The sequence below is a fragment of the Phalacrocorax aristotelis genome, chromosome 16, assembly GCF_949628215.1.
Source record: "Phalacrocorax aristotelis chromosome 16, bGulAri2.1, whole genome shotgun sequence".
NCBI classification, from domain to species: domain Eukaryota; kingdom Metazoa; phylum Chordata; class Aves; order Suliformes; family Phalacrocoracidae; genus Phalacrocorax; species Phalacrocorax aristotelis.
In genome coordinates, this window is record NC_134291.1 from 9,036,078 (window position 1) to 9,057,115 (window position 21,038).

The following is a 21,038-nucleotide window of genomic DNA, read 5'->3' on the forward strand; positions in this document are numbered from 1 at the left end:
AAATGTTGTGCTACTTTCTGTATCAACACGCTATGGAGAAAGATGTTACACAAGCTTTTTAAAAAAATTCAGAGGCAGACAAGAAAACTTTTTTACCTACTTTTCGGCTAGGACAACATAGAAGAGTTCTAAAATTATTAAAGTTCTTGATGAAAGGTTTTTTTTACAAGAATCTTTATGCTTTCAAACAATAAATTATTTCCTACTTTTTGAGACTTCGTAATATTAAAATACTTTGATTAGCTATGATAGAAGTAGAAGTTTGCAATGAAAAAAAACCTTCTGTCTCATTAGTGTGTCATACTAAGTGCTAATTAATTTACATCTAATTATAGTTGATGTATTTTTCAAGTGCAATTTCCCAGAACTATTTGTTTCCCACTGTGTTAATAAACTAATAGTTAGAAATAAGTCCTCATCCGTGTTTACTGTAATTAAGAATAAAACCATTCCCTTTAAAACCAGGAGTTAGATATAGGCTGTTTTTCTAAACTCATGTACATTGAACTGGAATTTGACAGTGTGAGATTTGCTTTGCGCGTTGGTTTTGTTCTTTTAATTGTCATTCTCCAGTGAATGTGTTTAAAACCAACCATCTGATTCCAGCCAAAGTCTAAGGCTTTTCTAGAGCCCAGGTCACACCTGCAGAGGCACGTGCAGTATTTTTACACCACATTGGCAAAAAAAGTCTTGCTGAGTCTTTCAGGTTGTCCCTCTTTGCCAGAGCCTCCTCCCCCAGAGCAGGGCTGGGTTCAGCAGCTCTCCGAGCGATGCCCTGCTTTGCCCTGAGCCAGAGCATCCGCTCCTTCTCCAGCGGGCACCTTTGGGAAATGGAGCTGGAGTGGGGAAGTATTCACGGGATGCTCATGGGAAACGGGGTCTGGGACAGAACAAAGGCAGAGGGAGATAACAGGGACCAGGGCTTTCAACCTGTGGGAGAATGGGGCTGCAATTTAAAACTCATGGTCTGTGTCAAATTGCAGCGCAGTAATTTGTCCAACCAAAGCAAAAAAAAAAAAAGTTTTCATGTTATAATTCGAGTAAAAAAAAAATCCTCCAAAAGTGAGTCTTTTCCTGTGGAAAACTTTGATTCTGACAAAACTGAAAAATCTGCAGCATTCCTGCCCATGACCACTGTTTTTTTTTTTTCCACGGCTGATCTAACTGAACAGAATCAGATTGTGCTTGGACTTTGAAACTACTCAGTGACAGTTAAAACAAACAAAAATCATCTGTTCTTCCACATCTCTCTGGTTTCCCTGCACAGCATCGAACACAAGTTAGCCCCCATTTCTCAACAAGGCCTGCAGATATCATCATCATATAATTAACATAATCGCTCTTTTGGTGTTATCCTATAACATACTGTAACAGCAGACCTAAAAAAAAAATGCTATTGGATCAGATTCAATTTTCCGAGAAACAAAGTTTCAGGTATATTGTCAGCTCTCTCTTCCTAGTTTCTCATACACAATAGGGATAAAAGGAGAAATCATTTCATATGCCCATACATCTAACAATAAACTATTTTTATATTTCCTTTTCTTTCTGTACGGATCACATATCCACAAGGGCTAATATATCATGTCCCTTGAGGTTGCAGTTCTGTCCGCAGTTCTAAAGTGTTATTTCCACTGTGCTTCAGTTCTACTGGTATAATCACAACCATGTATAATGTACTTAATCCTTACTTTTTAAATAAACCATTTTAAATGTATTCATTCCTGTGTGGAGAAAGGTATGTAGGTTTTTAACTTCCAGAGTCTGACCTGAGATTTCTGTGTTTATTTTTTCATATTTCTACCTATTTTGATTGCAGCTGGGGATGTTACTGGATCAGAGTAAAAAATATCCTTGTGGTCTCACAGACCAAGAATTCTCCAACATAAGCTGTCTTCACTACATTTCCAGGAACTTGGGTAGGAGACTAAGAAAAGCCTTCTAGTTTCCAGCTTAATCTTGGCCCATATGAGAGACACTCTGGTTTGGGTGCCCGGGTTGAGACCGGGGCACTGCAATCACCATCAAGAAAAATAAGCCAGTGTCTTCTGAAGTCCTAGCCCCAAGCCTGTGCTTTGCCTCCACCTTTTGAGGTTTCATGTGAATTCGCTTCCGAGCATTCTCCTCTCCCAGCTCTTGTCCATTTTGCCTCAAGAAAGCTTGACCTTGTGTGCTGAAGCTCCACAAAAGCCTTGCTCTGATCACCACCATAAAATCTCAGCAGTGCAAGCGCGCCAACCACGGGTCGGCAGTTCAGCAGCCTCTCGCTGCTCCCAGACATCCTGAACCATCCCTGTATCAGAGACAATATTTCTTCTTCAAATACCTCTTTTAACTTTACCTTCCCAGTTCTTAAGCCTCCAGATTGTCTTTAAAGATGAAGACTGCCTGCGTATCTCTATCTGCCTGCCTCTCCCCATATGATGAATTGGCACGTCTGGAGGGAGGCAGGGGATTCATTTTTTCAAATGCCTCTGATGCCCGGTAGTGAAGCCATTTAAAGCTCGAGCCCAAAGCTGGTTCCCTTGAACTAAAATAAATAGACGCTCTTCCCACATTGCTGAGCAAGTCTGTGGGTAAATAGTGAGCCCAAGATCTGCGGCTGCCCTGCTGTGAACAGGGATGTATCAAAAAGTGACGTTTGAGAGGGAAGAAAAGACAGTCCTTAAGGCTTCAGAAAGTGGAAAAAGAGTCCAGTGAGGAGAATGTGGCATTTCCTTGGAATGAGAAAACTAACAAACATGGGAGGTGCCGAAAATAAAAGGGAATGAGGAGTGCTCTGCACCTGTCTGCAAAGCGGCTCATCTTACAGCCACCGCCACCTCGCTCCACCAGAGCTACAGGGATCGCTTACCGAAACAGCACACCCGGCACGGCGGGCGGTATTTCAAGAGAACGAAGCTGCGGGTCAGACGTGCGGGCAGCGGCAGGGATGGTCAGCCCTGTGGGGCTGGTGCCACAACACGGCTGGGCCGTGTCCGGCGGTGCAGGATCGTATCTCCTTCTTCATACCAATGGGAGTCTATTGGGAAAAAAAAAAAAAACAACAAAACCAAACCTCCAAACCCAAACCAAAACAAAAAAACCCCACCAACAACCAAAACACATACCTGCATTTTTTGCTCTTGCCTTCAGTGATGGCAGGATTTCAGCCCCAGAATTAGGGAGCTTTTGGAGGGTGCCACTGGCAGTACTCCTGGGTATCAGCTATGCAGAGCCAACCACGATCAGGGTGGTCTCACGGCGCCGGGGTAACGCAGGCTCAGGAGCTCAAATACTGCTGAGGAGCCCCCATTTGAACAAAGCCGTTCGCTGAAAATGTGGTTGAGCTGAGAGCAGACCAGGCACAATCTCCTCCACTCTGGGTTATTCTCACCTGGGAAAGGTCTTCTGCAGAACGTCATTTTGCAAGAAGGGAACCACAGAATTTGGTTAAACTGACAGTGGTAAATATGGAGGCTGGTCTGGAAGAAATATAGAAAAGTGCAAATGCTGGGGAGCAGAGCCAAGCCAACGCCTCTGCTAGGGACAAACTAATGCAATAGCTGGCCTTGAGACACCTCCTTTAGCATTTTGTCCAGTAGAGAAACACATCTGTTTCTCTTTTACTCAGTGCTGCTAAAGTGCAACTAATTACAACCCTCCCTGCTTCCCAACAGGTCCTCATTAATAGCCTGTCTATATTTCATGTGATATTGATTTTTAAATGTCAATACTTGCCAGCTGATGCAGGAAGGCAGCAGGAACCATCCCTAGAGGATCATGTGCCACGGTCTTCTGGATGCGCAGGCAACCTTTAGGGTTTCCTTTAGTCCTTTGCTCCTCCAGAAATCAGTGTTGCTTCTGCATTTGTCAGATGCCCACCCAGCCCACCAGCCCCCCCAAGGAGGGCAACTTGCCTCCACAGTGAGACAGAAGTTCCCAGGTTGGGGACAGAGGCTCAGCCCATGGGCAGAGGAGCTTTTTGGCTCTCGCCACGGTGGCTGCAGAGGCCACAAGCCTTGATAATTGCATATCTGCCAGAGGTCCCCAAAACCACACCAAGCCTATGCCAGGAGGAGCAGGCAGCAGTGCCCATGGGGAGCAAATATCCCACAAAATTGTTTCTTTCTCAGGGACTGGTGGTTCTAGGTCACTTTTTGGGGGCTGGGGACAATGTTTTGCCTCAGCTGCATTTAACGAGGGTTTCTGGTCTCCAGGAAAGCTGCTGCTGCTCATGTTGAAGCTCATGTCTTGTTCACACACCCAGCTCCGCTCTGCAGGGGAGGGGAGGGAAGGATGAATTTTTCCCTTCTGATTTCACTTGTTTCCTGGATATTATTAGGAAACTAAAACCAAAACCAAACCCTAAGGAACCCATCCAGATCGGAGTACCTAAACGAGAATAAAAAGCCCGATTCTTGCCAACACTAGAAGAGACACAAAGACCAAAACCAACAAAAACAATTAATGAGTTCCCACCCCTGCAGACCTCGTAGGTTGTAATTAGTCTAAAGCATGATCATTAGCACTTGCTTCCTCAGCAACCAGAACCTTGCTTTGTGCCCACATTTGCAAACACACATTCACTTTCTTACACCCAACTTGCAGAGGACCTGTGGAGTTTGTAGCATCAAGGAAGCAAAGTCAGGACGCGGTTCCTAAGATCAACTGATGTCTCATGAAATTTAACAAGCGATTAATTCAAAAGAAAAGACATTACATTTTTAATGCATTCCTTTTCTGGTTTAAAGTCTGTTCCCATTAGGATTTTCCACTTTCATGTGAACTTTTGGGTTCTGGTTTAAATGTTAGCCTCTAATATTTCTCACAGCCCCAGCCCAGCATATCACAGTCCTACGCAGGGCTGTGAACATCTTTCTACAGATGTGCCCATGGTGTCTGGTCACTGCCTTGCCCCATGTCCCCAGCACCCTCCCCAGCCCCCTTCCCCTCTGATTTCACACCACGTACCTTCACTCCTTCCCACAACTCCCACCTCCCCGGCAGGACAAAGGCATCAGATGCCCGTACCAGGCTCAGGCACATCACCCTGCTCCCCAAGGGTGCCTAAGCCAGCGCGGTCACACGTCAAGAAGAGTAATGTTAATCCTTTAAGTCATATTTCAATTACAGTTATTTTGGATCAATATTTTTTGTCTTACTCTTTATTTTCTCTCCCTTTCTTACATTCCCCTTTCACGTCAACTCATTGCTTCAGGTTGTCCTCATTGATTTGAGCTGACACCTGTGCACCTTCATTTTGACATCAAACTGGGGTGTTCATAAAACAGGGCTGGAGTAGCTTTGACATTATCTCGACATGATAACATAACATTTGCACCTTTCCAGTGACATTTTTTTAACCATTGTTTTGACATTCAGGTACTGTCACCCTCCTCAGTTTGACATCGCAATTGTAATATCATCTCCACCGTGGCCTCTCCATTGGCATTATCATCAAATTACCTTTACAGTCAGCTGAAATATCAAAGGGAAGGAGAGAGGTTGGCCCCAGCCTGGGCAATCTGGGTTCAGGAGTCACTTCCAAAAGAGGGAAAGGATGTGGACTCTGTGCTTTGAGGAAAACCTGGATGGCGGGAAAGAAAGCAAGCACTTGAGAAGTTTTGTGTTAGAAAAAAATAGGCAAAAGGCAAAAAAAAAAAAGGACTATTCAGAATACTTCAGGTTAAAAATAACTATAATAAAAATAAACAATAAAATAAGTAAGTCAGTCTATTTTGCTACTTTCTTTATGCTGCAGTGCGTGGCTCTGGAGGGACATCCAGCTCTGAACTCCTTGCAGAGGCTGCCACGAGCTGAAGGCACAGGCATGCAGTTTGTGGGCTCAAGGGCTATTAAACTATTTAGGATGAAACTGAACTCAGGCCCAACGCTAATATAAACAGAGATGTTTTTATAAGCTAGCTGAAAAGTTAATCATCCTATTAATGCCTATTTCTGGGCATGCCGCAAGTCAAGAGATTACAGCCTTTGAACGGCGGCTGCGTTGACTCTGAGCGAGCGCCCACCCAGTCGGCTCATGGGAATCCAAAACAAACCCAGTGGGTCGGGGCGGAAAGCTGAGCTCTGCCGGGCGCTCCTCTCGTTATGTGCATTAATAGCCTCCTTGCTGCGCCGGCTGACACAGGCCAGCAGCTGCCTGCAGCCGCCCCGCTCTCCCCGGGCAGCGCGGGGCTGGCATTTGCAAACGCTCAGATGCGCCAGCATTTTGGGAGACCTCACGAATCACCCGCCGCGCTCCGCCGGGAGCGCTGGTCTGGAGCGGGATGGATGAGAGCAAACCCCTGAAGGTCCGGCTGACGTTCTCCGTGATCCTGGTCGGTGTCTCGCTCCTGTTTGCAGCCGTAGTGACTGACCACTGGGCCGTGCTCAGCCCCAAAGTGGAGGAATATAACGGCACCTGCGAAGAGGCTCATTTTGGGCTATGGCGACTCTGTACAAAGCGGATTTTTATGCAGGAGCAAGGTCCCAAAGAGAAGGGCTGTGGGCCGATAAGCCTGCCAGGAGGTAGGTGACCACCCACCAATGCATGGGAGAGAGCACCAGGCGGTCATGCCAGGCTTTGCTTAGGAGGTTGCAGGACATGGCAGAAGGAAAATAGGGTCCGTGTTCCCTTGGCACTTAATTTGGCATGGGGCTGCCTGGGGCTGTTTTCATTTTGGTCTGCAAACACACCTCGTTGTCATCCCACTGGCTGTCAGTGTGCGCTCTGTTGCCTTGCACGTCTATTTGTGACCATATTTGAGTCTCCTGTGCAACAACGACAGAGGCAGGGAGGAAGGGAGGAGGATGGGACGCGGTGGAAATCACAGAGTGAAATTGGAACAGAGGAAATTTTGCTGACATCAGCCACGGGTCCCACAGCACCCAGGCACGCTGACGGCAGCAGCCAAGAAAGAGGATTTATAGGTCCACCATACGTAGCTGGATCTTTAGGATTTCCAGATCCATCCAGCTACGAAGGAACAGCCTGTTTATGGCTGGCATTAGGTTATCTCCAAGCTATTTCAATAACAACCGTTCCTCAGGGTAGGGAGGAACAGGGACCTGCAGAATGTTTTGCCAACTTCCAAAAAAAGTCATAAACTGCGTTTGAAGCAATTTCTCAATGACTTACTGAGCCTCCTCACGTCTCGGCAGAGGCAGCCCGGTCCCACACAGCTCCATCATGGGTTCCTCCAATGCAATCGATACAGAGGGCGGTGAGGGAGCGGGTACGGCTGCGTTCCGGGAAGAGAGTTACATTCCCATGGTAGAAGGAGCTCATTATGTTTTTGCTGATCACAAAGTCAGCAACATTCACGCCGCATGCACTAATACACTCCCTCCGTGACCGAGCTACACTGCTTTTTTAGAAGGCTCATAGGGTACTGGATGTTTTCCAGAACAGAAATAACAGGATTGCCTTCATGTTAGACTCGCTGCTTGAAATGAAATATATATGTTAACACATATTTGAAAACTTCCTGTGAAAAATCTTACTGCCTGGACTTAGCGTATATTCCCTGTATTACTGCGATTCTTGATCTCTTTGGCCAAATTACATGTTCTGAAGAGAGGGGCTCAGCCTCAGCATTCGGATCTGCCTCTAACCAAATTTGGGATTGTGTCATCTATATGTTTAATGTCTCTCGCAGAGGTACTTTTGTGCCTAGAAACATATTCTTCACTGTACACCTTTCCCTGCGCATGGAGGAAAACTCCCACAGAAGGAAAAAAAACAATAGAAATTGGTGGATAACCACCAAAATTGCACAGCTGCGGGGTAAATATAAAACTCATAAATATCCAGCTGTCTGCAAAGAGCAGACTCACAGGCAGGGCAGCACGAAAGCAGCTACTATCTTTGACAGACATCAGCATGTGCTTGCACGGGCATTGAATCACATCCCAGCGCTGCCGTTCTGCCAAGCACAGCGAACAACTGGGTGACGACGGAGGGGCTGAGCCACCAACCCCACCCCAGACATGGTTTTCCCATTTTTAAAAGCTATTTGGGAATTTGGATGACATCCTGTGTCATAATCAGCATCCAAGTTTCAAAGGGTGAAATTTGCACCTCAATTATAATATAAATACTTTAATCCCCATTTTACTCACACCTGGAACACGGCGTGGGGTGGAGGGGGAGAGCAGAGCCCCCATGGATTCGGGCTGCTAAACGATGCTGCGTCCACATGGCTCACATTAGATTGATTTCACACTTCTGGGAAGAGATGTCGGCAGGGAAACACCAGGGTTGTGAAACCTGCAGCAGTTGGGAAAATGTGAATGAACAAACGTGCAGTAAAAGAGCAGATGTGGGCACTGGTTTTCCTGAAAATCATGAGACATAACCAGACATTACTGCCAGGACTGGAAAAGAAACATAAGAATTTATCACTGCATTAATAACCATTTACCAGTCACTCCCTGAGGAGGAAATGGATGGCATGATTAACATTATTTATTAGGTTTTGAGCTCAGCACAGTGCAAAATGGGGAGAATGTCTTGGCTCACAGTCCACAAAGCAGGGCTGTGATTTAGGCAGAGCTTTAAAATTTTACAGTGCACTTCCAAGGATGTTGACAAATTGGAAAAGGTTCAGCATCCTGCTGTAAGAAATAAAAAGATCAGGGAGATGGCTCTTAAAACTGGGCAAACTCAGATTAATACAGAGACATTTTCAATTGTGGTCAGTGGGCACTGAGGCGGTTTACTACCAGCTGTAAACTGAGTTTGCCTTCACAGCCAGCGACTCCAGTGCAGGTGTTGTCCTACAAAGTGGGCCTTTGTGCACCTGCACGCTGGGCACCAGTGGGGATGCTCTACAGCCTGCGTGTGCCGCCAGCACGTTCAATAGGTCTTTGTAAATAAGGGAACCTGAGTTCAGGCAAACGGAGACAAAAAGTGCTTGAGCAAATGGGTTATCAGCAGGGCTGTCTTGTTCCCCATGTCCGTATAAGAGATTCACTCTGCAAGACTGGCATGAAATTAAACCATTTGGAGTTACCATCTCCAAAACTCAGTGTGTGTCAAAGGCCTTCCCTGGCTTCCTGGCCAGGTCAGACCCCAAGGTCTGGCCCCCTCCACTGCTCAGCCCTCACCTTAACACCTCCTCTAATCACAGCAGCAGGTCCCGTCTCCCAAACTTAACACAAGCGGAAATCTCACTTTAAATCCAGGTTTTTCTAACCATCCAGCTCACCACAAAACCCCACATGCTAGTGTTCATCTGACGTTCGAGAGCAAGGTGGGCTCCAGCTGCTCCCCACTCCAACACTCACGGGTGACACATGAAACTCTGCATGCTCCAAACTCCTTGTGGCCTCTCTGCCCTTTCTTCCCCCATGAGATCTTTATATTGCAGATCCCCACATTTCAACCATAGCTCAATGTGATTGCATGTTGACTACGTCCCATGGCTGCGGTAGCTGCCGTCCAGCCCCATGGCAGTGAGCGGCAGGAGAGGTTGGCTCTGCATCAGCAGAAGAAAGATGAAGTGGCCGATTTGCCCCCACACAGCAGTCATCCAGGAACGGTGGATCTGAAGGGAAGGGGCCAGGAGGGCTGTAAGGGTGGGTGACCTGGAAGGGGGATGACACTGTGTGGTAAATCGCGTGTTACAACCCTGAAGTTCATGCAAGTCTTAATGACTACAGAGCCCCTGGTCTGCTCCCCTCAGCACACCGAGGTGACCTCGTGGCAGAGAGAATGCAATTATGGGTGGAGAGAAACAAAGATTGCCACATGGCTTTCATCCATTGTAAAAGCTAATTTAAATCCTCTCCATTATGTAAATGTGGTGTGACACAAACGGGCTTTTCTCCTATTCGTGATGGCACCAGAGGCATTGAAGTGCCTCAGTTCTCTTAAATAACAGGGAGCCTTATTGAAACAGATATTCCCAGCTCAACAGAGCAACGAAGCACCTTTAAACTTAAAACAATATATCACTTTACCAAAATCAATCTAGTTATATTTTGCCAGAATAAATGCATTTTCCAGAAACACCTCCCCTGGAGCTAAAAGACTTCTGTGATAACCCCATTTGTTGTACATTGGCAGAGCTTTGCTATAAGCCACAAACAAAGAGGCATCTCCTTTTCCTGCAGACAAGGCCTCCTACAAAATAAGGTTTTGTGTGCTCCCACTCCGCTGAGCCTTCACGGACTGGACGTTTGGGCACCTGCAATGGACGTGGAGCTGTGCTGTGTCCCCCATCACACCATGTCTGGATGGCTTCACCTCAGGCTTTGTACACCCAGCACGCCTGAGGACTCCTTTATAAGTTCACAGTTTGCAGAGAATTAATTAAAAGGCAAACCAAACAATTCAAGATGAGGTGCGCCAGTTTCATCCCATCTCCCTCCCCGCTCCCACAGAAGCCAAAGGAATCCCGAACTGGGATCGCCAGACTGAATGCTCAGCCTCAGCCACCTCTCAGACACTGGCAGCGGCATGCAACCTCTGCTCTGGGGCTCAAAATCTGCAATTTCAGTCACAGAGGTCTGAGTTCAAATGTGTTTGTTCCAGTCGTTAGCAAGGATAATAAAGAACAGGTCAGGAGATGCCAGAGCTGACCATTAACCTAGCCTCCAGCAAGGAGAAGCTGCGGATGAAATGAAAGTCAGCTTATAAGATTAAGTAGCTAACAGCATCTCAAAGGAATCTTCCTCTAATGGGACCAAAACCACTACTTTACAATTGCCTATCTTGTGGGAGAGAGAAAATAAATTCTCCTTGAATCAGTAACTCCAACATCTGCCATTTACATGACACAAAAAAAAAAAAGACAAGAACCAACAGTACAGTTGGTTCTGTACTATAACATACAGTACTCTGGTATCTTCTTGCTACTCGAAATTAATGCTGTAAATAAACACCGAAATGCAGTATGTGTGCCCAGGCAGAAACCCTGCGCAGTCCTGCACCCGGGACCCGGCTCAGGTGACCTGCACTGTAACAGCATGTCCTGGCGGACACTGGAGAGGACCATAAAATCCTCGAGACTTTCTCCCAGCACCTCCCGGAAATTGGTGCTAACTCCGTTATTTAATGGACAAGAGATCCTGGTGTTAACTAAGTGGCCCCTCGCCGCAGGCAGCGCCTGCATTTCATGCAATCTTGGCGTGAGTTCCTGGGCTGATGGGAGTCCAACCTGGGGGGCAGGAGGGGTGCTGGGGCAGGCGCTGAGCATGTCCTCTCCAGCCCGGCTCAGCAGAATAGTGCAATCAGAGCTGGCGCTGCTCAACGTGTCTCTGCAATTGCACCCTTCCAGCTAAATTCCTGGCGAGCAACTGTTCTCCCAGCTCTGCGCCCCTTCAAACCTTCAATTAAATCAGTTATAAATAGCAAGAACACCCTCCACTCTAACCCTGCTGCTGCCAAAGCTTCAAGTCAGCAGGTCCTCACCAGACCCTTCCCCATCCCACTGAGACACTGAGGCTGAAAGCCTCCCGTGTATCTACTGGCAGCAATGACATCTCTTCGCTGGCTGACTCTCACTAGGCTGAATATGAAAGAATATCATGGCCATTGAGAGTCTCAGCTACCAACTTCCCTCCTCCCACTATTCCCCCGCCCCACAATCTTGATCCCTCTTCACTTTATAACCCCTCTATAAATATCCCATGTACGTGGCAGAGTGCTCGCATAAAGTCCAGATAGAGGAACTTCATGAGTTCCCACTATTTAACTCTGCTGTCTTATCAAATTAATTTAGTAACTGCTTTGATGGGAGTGAACTTTGGTAAAGCCAGGTTGAGTGAGAACCTCTTTGTCCTTGACTCATACGGCTTTCATCAGTCTTCCCTTCCCTGGACAGCTGCGGCTTCAGATGGCTCTTGTCTTTTTGGTTTCACAGCCAAAAAAAAAAAAGCCCTCGGTGTCCCTATTGTATTAAAAGACCACGTGCTTCGCTGCACTGCAGCAGCCGCATCTCTGGGACCCCCACAGCATGGTGGCCTCCCCCCATGCAGCAAACTCCCCTGGGCTGCTCCTGCCTGCCGGCCGCTGCCACGCGGGGGGCTGTGAGCTGGAGGAGGGGTGAGCTGGGAGGGAGAAGGTGGATGAGGACACTCCATCCTCTTCTTTTGGAGTCCAAGCTGTGACTCTCCTATGGCTGATAGGGCGATGCCATTATGGAGTGGGCTGGCAGTGGTGAGGGGAGGCGAGCTGAGAGACCAGCTCAGCTGCTGGCACTGCCAGTCTCACCGTCAGGAAATACAGAGAGGCAGGAATGTGTGATGGCCAAAGACAGAATGAGAAAAATTATCTGTAATTATTGTTTTAAATAGATGAGCAATCAGTGTGAAAACCTTTCGGAGGCAGCAGCCCACAAAAGGTATCAGAGAGGGCTCCATCCTCGTCCGTGCTGGAGCTGGTGGCCTGGCACGTGCGTGCCACTCATCTGCTCCCAAATAGAAGATCCAGCTCCAATTTCTCTGTGCTACCAAGGATAGGGAACCTTAAAAACATTGCATGCAAATTTTGATACATCAATAAAATCAAACTCAGTTTTACTACATTTTATCAGAGATTTCCAAGGACACTAAATTTCCTTTTCTCTTTCAGAACACAACTGCTCCTACTTCAAGCACTTCACACCAGGACAGAGCTCGGAGATATTTGAAGTAACCACCCAGAAAGGTAAGAACAATCCTGAAAAATATTTTCCTAACCGAGGTGCACACAAGATCTAAGGTAAAGGGATCCCCAAAATGAGGGTTCAATCCTGGTTCCACTGAAGGCAGTAGACGAATTTCTGTCAGATACCACTAGCTGGGAAAAACGTAAAAAAAAAAATTGCTCTGAACAAGGTCAAATGCCAGCTTCCTGGGAAGAATAGTCTTCATATGCGATCACACTCGTAACTGTGATTTTACTTGAAGTTGTTCCACAAATATATAATAATGTCAGTGCACATGAAAACTGCAAAGAGTCTTTTCAGCATAAAAATGACTACAACATTGGCCCTATCCGCAACACTCTGAGCCTTTGCCATTGAGGGAAGAAGACATTAATAAAATCCAAATGAATAAATCATACCCCAAACAGAGTCTTGACCCTGAAAAGAAGTACAGAGACTCTATGCAGACCATTAGGAATTTTATGCTTCATATTGATTTTATATGAAAGTCATGTGAAAAGCAGAGCTATCAATGGGAGGAAGGAACAGAGATCCTACAAAGACACGCACAGTCACTGTTTATATAGCATGGATTTTGAAAACAGTCTTTCACAGACAAATTTCACATTTCTCCTAAGTTCTTGATAAAGCCAAATATTTTTAGCACTCGTGTAATCTGCTCCTCTCTCTTTCTCGCCCTCTCATTAGGGACAAATTCCTTTCTAGTTTGCCACATGACATATTTTGCTGTGGAGTAAATGAGCCGATGATTACATTACACATATTAAACAATCTGCTTTGCTTACAGTGGAAATTATAATGGTGGAAAACGGCATATGGGTTTTCTAAAAAAGCAGTTCCCTAAGACAGGAAAGACTGGGAGTTTTAAGTGCATAGAAGAGCACGTATCTGAGCTACCTGCTTTTGCTCATTTATATACTCTCAGTTCCAGTCATCTGATGTTAAAAACATACCCAATGCCTTCTTAGTCATTTCAGAAAAAATTAAGGAAGAACTTTTAAGTAAACAAAAAAGCTTAAGCTGCAGCGAAAGAATTTACATTTAAATTAACTCTTTCAGGCAGTTCTAGCACACAGGCAAGAGAAACATTAAGGAAACGATAATAAAACAGTGGTATGAAAAGCAATGAGAACAAAGAGCGATCTGCTGTTCCCTTTTGCAGAAATAGCTACATTTTGATGGGAGCTAATTAGTAACAGGCAAAAAAATTCTTCATGATTTTGCCTGGGAGATATTTTTTTAATGGTTTGAAAGGCAAATATCATCAGGCACTGTGATGTTCACATAAGGCTACATGTGTTAAATATTAAACTAATCTGAAAACGAATGTGATATGCAAATGAAGGCCTGGATTAGCAGTTCTTCCCCTCCATTCATGCACTGAACTGTGCTTTGGCTGGGGGAAGTGTCCAGTGCACATCTTAGCTGGCTTAGCAAAAACCAGGACATTTTAAGGAGGATTTAATCACATGCCCTGAAGAAGCTGGGTTTTCACAGAGCTGGAAACCATTGTCTTAAAGGGGAAAAAAAGAAAAAAGAAAAAAGGAAAAAAAGGATGGCACACACACGCTTCACCTCTGGCCTCCTGCCTGCTTTGCCTGCTCGGATTTTGAGCCCTATGGAGCATACAGTTGTCTTTCTGCATCGGCACAACATCGGCACCATGCACGGGGGCCTTGTCGGGGCTCTGCAATACAGACCTGGAATAAAAATAGCATAGAGCTGCCTATTTACTCGGAGAGCAGAGTGTGGAGCGATAGAAGACATGAGAGCATGGAGCCCAGTAAGGCTTCAACAATAACATCTATGCAGCAGAGCTAAAACAACGCCAGCCCAGAAGTTCATCAGACCAATACAGGTGTCATTTGCTAAAGTAAGTGTTCAGAAAGTGTTTCCCCTTCCTGCTCTGTTTTTATACCCTTTGCATTCAAAATACACATGGCCAATACTTGCCCCTGCTTTTATTTGAGGAAAATATTCACTCAGAGTGACCTACTGCAAAGTCACAACAGCTGATGGGAGGATGCTCAAAATCTGCAGACCTTTGCATTTTATGGTGTTTGTTTTGCTTTGGCAGAATACAGCATTTCAGCTGCAGCCATTGCCATCTTCAGCGTTGGCTTTGCAATCATCGGAACAATCTGCGTCCTCTTATCCTTCAGGAAGAAGAGGGACTATCTGCTGAAGCCAGCATCCATGTTCTACACCTTCGCAGGTAGGAAGCTCTGTGCTCACACACTTGCACTCAGTTCATAGGACAAGGTAGAGAAACTTAGATGGATTCTGGGAGGATGGAGAGACTTCTAAAAATGTCCTGAAAGCAGCATTTTCTTCCTAGCCGCAGTAAGAGACTACAAGTCCCTATGTGGTGCTCCAGCTGAAGAGCTCTGAAAATGTCCTGCTCAGCAAGCATTCCCCAGCAGCTTGTCTGTATTTTCTCCAACTACCTTTAAAAAGGGGACATTTCTAACATACTCAGTTCTGGGCCCAGTCTAAACCAGGATTATACATTATTCTATCACATTTCTTAAGACTCAAACCAAGAAACAGCCGATCTAAGCCCAAAATACACAGCTGTCTCCCAGAAACACGAAGACTGTATTTTTACATGAGCTAGTAATACCTTGACATGCCACAATGACTGAAAGACAGAGGTGCAAATTTTCACCTCAATAAAACTCTTATTCAACCTTTGGAAAAGCTCCCGAGGGAATGAAATTATTCCTCCACCACTTTGAGTTTCTCATCCAAGCCTGCCTAAAAGATCACACTCAACAAGTCACCAGCTGACTTGGACAGCCTGGGTTATAGCACGGCTCTAAGCAGTTGTGAGCGCTGATTCCTTCAAACAGTCAGTGACTCACCTGTGAATCTCGGTGCAATTCCTGTGTGCAAAGAGACAGATGAGGTGGTTAATTAAGAATGAAAAATTGACAGCTGGTTATTCAACCCACTGCTCCTATCTTCCTCCAGGTCTCTGCATCATCATCTCTGTTGAAGTCATGAGACAATCTGTGAAGAGGATGATCGACAGCAAGGAGACAGTCTGGATTGAATACAGTTACTCCTGGTCCTTTGCCTGTGCCTGCACCTCCTTCGTCCTGCTCTTCATCTGTGGCATCATCCTCCTCCTGATTGCATTGCCTCGCTTCCCCCAGAACCCCTGGGAGACCTGCATGGATGCAGAACCGGAGCACTGATGTTCCCAGCACCATTGAAAAAAAAACAGAAAGTGTTCTGAAAAGATTTGTATTTTTTAAAATGTCTGGGTCTCACTGTACAATGTGCACTCCATTAACTAAGTCATTACTGAACCAAGGCATGTTCAATTGTAATTATTGCTTTGTTTGTTGTTTTATTTTTCCTCCTTTTTTTTTAAGAAAGCAGAAAGAGCATTCAGCACCAGCATGGGCTGTGGGTGAATGGCACTGCTCTGTGCCAACTGGGGGATGCCCTGTGCTGATGCAGTTGGGTGAAAATCTGTGTGAGGCAGCTCATGTCACAGAGAAGATAGCTTTCTTGGGGAGAAGGTGTTTAGTGTAGTTGGGTGTAGATCCATGAGGGTTATTGGGCTTTTACATCTCACTCGGTCAGAGAGAGATGGCGAGAAATTCTAGCTCCGTGGGGAATCCACTTCCCCATTCATGCAATACTCCTCTACCTCCCTAAGAAGAGCTCACCACTCTGGAATAAGTTGGATATCCTTATGCCAGTCTGTTAAATTGCTAAAATTTGAAAAAACTAAAAAAAAGAAAAACCTCAAACTAAAAACCTCCACCTTTGCCTGGCATTGGGATAAAAATTTGTCCTATAAATTTTCATCCTGCAGTTCCATTCTTTGGAATTATGTACAAAAAACCCACAAGATACAGGTTTTGTTCTGCTTAAACTTCGATCGCAAAGCACAGAAGTACTGAACATTAAGAGTGATGTTTTCCTTTAATAAAAAGCATAATCTTCCAGTAGCATGATTTTCTGGAAAATGTTTTTGACGGATTAATCATCTGGCCCATCAAATTCTGCCTGGTCCGGAATGACAGTGTAATTCTGGATGGTACTTACTGTACAGAGCTCTCATTTGTTCCTCATGAATGGGCTTTTTAAGAATACGTGTTTTGCTCACTGCATACATATATAAAACCACATTTTCAGAAACATCCTTCAAGGTAGCTGCCAAGAAGGAAAGGACTTAGACTGAAACACCCAGGAGAGTCAGCCCCAAAAACACTACAAAAGTGCATCGCTGTTTATGCATGCTTGAAGAAATGTACGCCCGAGGCATTGCTGATGGGGGATGCGGCGGAGGCTGGTCGCGTTGCAGAGCCCCCGCACTGCTCTGCCGCAGCCGCCTGCAGCACTGGGGGGCCTGGGGATACCCGAGCCCCACACGCTCACCCAGCTCCTCCGGCTGAGCTCTTTGCATCACGGTCCCCCAGCAGCAAGAGGCTTCAGTTCAAATTTCAGAATCTGTTCAGCATTTTGCCTCCAAGTAGGAAAAAGCATGTGGTTTACATTGCAGTTCTTTCCCCCGATAATTTAAAAAGCAGGAGAAAACGAAACCAACGCATCCTTCCCTCTGCACTTGCCTGTCCACAGTTCTAAAGAAAAGCAGACAGAATTCAGAACAGAAGATTTGTGATCATTTTGAAGAAATCATGACATGTTCAAACATTTCAGGAAATTACCCAGCAATTTTGTGCTGGTGTGAGGGGTTGACCATGGCCCTGCCGTGCCCCAGCAGCCCCCAGCCAGACTCAAGCATGTCTCCATTTTGCCATCGGTAGAGTGGCAGTGAGAACAGAAGCCTTTTGTGAAGTTGCATTAATATTTTTCAAGCTCTTTGAAGTTGAAAAGCACTACAAATAACATGTATCTTATAAAGTTCTGGGATAAAGCATTCATTGGTGCTCAGATCTGAGCATGAGCTGGGAACTCTGCCTGTCTCTCATCATGAGAGACAACTGCAAGTCTTCAAGTTGTCACTGAACCACTGTGAAATGCTAAATGGTTTTGAAATCTTATTTTTGGGTACAGAGCTGACATCCCTAATTTGCATTTTCATTGTTCGGGGAAACAGAGGCTAGTTTCTAGGGAGATCCTTTACATGTGACAACAACAGAAAAGAAAGTAGTTGGCGTGACCCCTGCGGTGGCTGACCCCAGGTTGGGATACCCAAACGCACACAACGCAGACCTAAGCGAAGGCATTCCCAATCCAGTCATCACCACCAAAATGACCTCACCTTGGACAATCAATGGGTTGAAGACAAGCCAGGTTTGGGGATGTGGGTCTAAGTTCAACACCCTGTGCGGATCAGTGGCACGTCCTGTGGCACTGGGAAGCCCTTTGCCCACAGCTTTTCTGAAGCACCATCCCTCTCTTGCAACGCTTCTTCTGGAACAAAGTAATTTCCAGGTGACGACTTATCCTTAGGTGCCAACCTGTTGCCCTGCCAAGGAGCTGCTTACTCCCTTTTGTGACATTCGTGAGCAGGAACATACATATTTCAGAAAAACAGAGCCTGGAAGGTCTCACCCATCCCATGCACGCTCCTGCTCGCATCAGGGCTGAACCGCTTCATCCAAGCCCCAGTGAGGGCAACGGAAAGATTCCCAGTGAGTGCTGGGGTTTGGCCTGGATCCAGAGGTTTTACAGCCTCTCTCTGCTCACTTTACTCATGGGGCAGAGAAAACACGCAGCTCACGGCAGCGAGATCCTACACCCACAGACAGCAGTTCAGACAGCTGAGCTAGATGCTTCCTAAAGCTCTTAAACTTGCTGAGCTTTACTGTCTGTCTGCTGTAAGTTGAGGCTTTTCCACCATTCGCTACTTTGTACGGTCCCTGCAAGACTGAGAAGCATGTGGATGACTTCATTTTCTTTTTCCAGATATCAAGAAATGCTGATGAGGGACCTGTCCATTAAATTGGTCATTGGTATTCACAGTGGGAAAGGTGCTGCTCTTACAGCAGGTTTGTTCTGCCATATCCAAGTCTCTCTGCCAGGGATCCAATAATGTGTTTTGAGAGAGTTAATAAAAGTAATTGGCCTTCATAAAGAACAAAGAGGACTATGATGCTGGGGGGAGGAAGCTGTAAGCAGTTTGAGTTTTCATTCTCTCAGCTGAGTCGTCAGAGCAAAACGGGGATGGGAACCTGGCTGCTACGCAAGGGAAGGAGCACGCACGGGTTTGGGAGGTGGGCTAAGAACCGAGTGAGAAACATGCACCAGGGGGAGGAAGAGGCAAATTACTTCCCAGAACAATTAACTACCACCAGCCACCACGAAATCCCAAACCTTGGTCCTGCCACTACCGGACCCAGGGGCACCTTTGGCCACGGGTCCCCTGGGCACATGCCATTTCCCACTCTGTAAACCTACCTGGCTGCCCGTCCCCTCCTCAGGGCACACACCGAGCTGCCCCGGGCATCGCACGTGACACGGTATTGTGAGATTTCGGTTGCTAAAGTCTGCCCACGTGTTAAATCACAAAGTCAATGAAACAGAAGACGTGAAGTTTTTTGTTTATGTAAGAGCAAGATTTGCTGTTAGGCACCAGGCGTGGAGAGAATCCGCTTCCCTTATTTTTAAATTCTGTAATGTGTGAATTTAATGTGCCAAAAAGGTGCCAGACTAACAACCCTGAAGAACAAAACTGCCTGTTTAGCAAGCAGCTAGCGGAGCTCTCAGAACAGCATTTATCTGCAAAGAGGTATCCCAGCAGTACCCACCCGGCCCCAGCCAGGCCGGGGAGGAAGAGCTCACCCAGAGCTCGCAGGTCCGCCGGGTTTATAGCGCACACGGGAGCACAGATGGGCGCATGCAGCGAGGGTTTCGCTCGGAAATCTTGGTACAAACCCCTACTTTTCCCTTAGTGCGTGCTTGAAAAGCACCAGCATATGCACGACGCGCGGGTGCCTGACCAGCCTGACACGTAGTTCATAAAGGCACAGGTTACGCTTTCTTTTTTTTCACTGATCCCTTTCCACTCTGTTGCTTCCTTGCGGCCATCACCTGTTTTCTCCTTACTTTGGCAGTTCTGGAAATTATTTCCAGAAGGTCCAAAAGATGGAGTATTTTTGCCCCCCGCCCCGCAATGAGATCCTTGCCCCACTGCAGAGGGGTACTTCCTCTCCTGGGCTTGATAGCATTTGAGCTCTTGAGCTCAGTATGCCCAATACAAGAGGTCACCAACACCAAGAGACAGCTGTTTGCAGCGCCGCATCCTGCCAGCCCCAGGGAGAGCCTTGGAGATTAACACCGAGCCCTTGGGCTGGATCCAGTGCGCTCCAGTCAGACCTTTGCATGCCAGGAACCTGACCCATGCGCAGAAAGTCTTCATTGCATAAACCTCCCTTTAAACCTCACTTAAAATAAGCTTCTGCTTTCTGTGGTGGGACAGTGCCCCTTTGAATGTTATATTATTTTTATAACTTAAATACTGCAGTATTAGGCTGCTCTGTACCATAAACTACACCCATAGCACCAGGATCTGTTTTAAAGGCATCTACTGAAATTATTTCCATTTCCATCACCACCAAAGGGCAAGAAAAGAGTGTCAAGTCGTCGTTTTGACCAAAGTACAGGATCACATCGTTCTTGCTTTGTCATACTTGATTGATGTTCTGGCTCCTGTGAAGTTACTGAACATAAATTCAAGCCATACAGACATCACACATGCACACTCTGCATCTAGACACACAGCGAGCCGCTCTCCTGCTTCCTACAGAGACATGCACAGGAGGGAATAAACCCTGATTTCTGGCCTACTTTCTTTTTAATAAAACCAGGAGCAGGAGCACCAGTCCATTTCGGCAGGGCGGCACCCCAGGGCTCTGGTTCAGTTTTGTGCCCACTACCACTGCTCTCACCGAGAACACGGCGGCAGCCTTACAGCAGGTCTTGTGAAAGTATTTGCCCTTCAGGAGGCAGCAAGTCTTACAGAAAATGGACTGACAACATCTTCTAACTCATCTTGGATAATTCAGATCACGGAGCATTTTCTGTAATTTATCAGAAGCATCTATTAATCCTTAATGAGGTAAAAACTTTTCAACGTTTCTCAACTAAATCTATAGTTGTCAAAAACCCCACACTGAACTGACATTTCCACCACATTTGCTGTAAAACCTTTTACTTTACTTGAATAAAAGAAAAGAACTTAGAATGATTCAATCCTTGTTCCCTGACACAACCTACAAAGAGATACTGGTGCAAGTATTGCTACACCAACAGGAATAGCCCGTATCTCACGTCAAGGAATATGATGTGCAAAGTTTTTATAGGCACCATTGATCATCACCATCCGTGTTGACAAGTTAATTGTCTGCAGATTTTCTAGGAAAACTAGAAACTTAAAAAAATTAACAAAATAAATGAGTTGAACACAAGCAGAGCATGAGC

At 46.0% G+C, this 21,038-nt stretch overlaps 1 protein-coding gene across 1 annotated transcript; it reads left to right on the forward strand.

Annotated features, from left to right (window-relative positions):
* Window positions 1–6,022: 6,022 nt before the first annotated feature.
* On the forward strand, window positions 6,023–16,600 carry CACNG1 (calcium voltage-gated channel auxiliary subunit gamma 1). Its single transcript, XM_075111287.1, has 4 exons — window positions 6,023–6,510; window positions 12,560–12,634; window positions 14,713–14,850; window positions 15,609–16,600. The coding sequence occupies exons 1-4, from the start codon at window positions 6,270–6,272 to the stop codon at window positions 15,833–15,835; spliced, it is 681 nt and encodes a 226-aa protein (XP_074967388.1). The 5' UTR covers window positions 6,023–6,269; the 3' UTR covers window positions 15,836–16,600.
* Window positions 16,601–21,038: the final 4,438 nt, after the last annotated feature.

Coding starts and splice junctions, on each gene's coding strand:
- CACNG1 (XM_075111287.1), top strand. CDS start 6,270: ATGGATGAGAGCAAACCCCTGAAGGTCCGGCTGACGTTCTCCGTGATC. Junction 6,511..12,559: donor GCCGATAAGCCTGCCAGGAG/GTAGGTGACCAC, acceptor TTTCTCTTTCAG/AACACAACTGCTCCTACTTC. Junction 12,635..14,712: donor TGAAGTAACCACCCAGAAAG/GTAAGAACAATC, acceptor TTGCTTTGGCAG/AATACAGCATTTCAGCTGCA.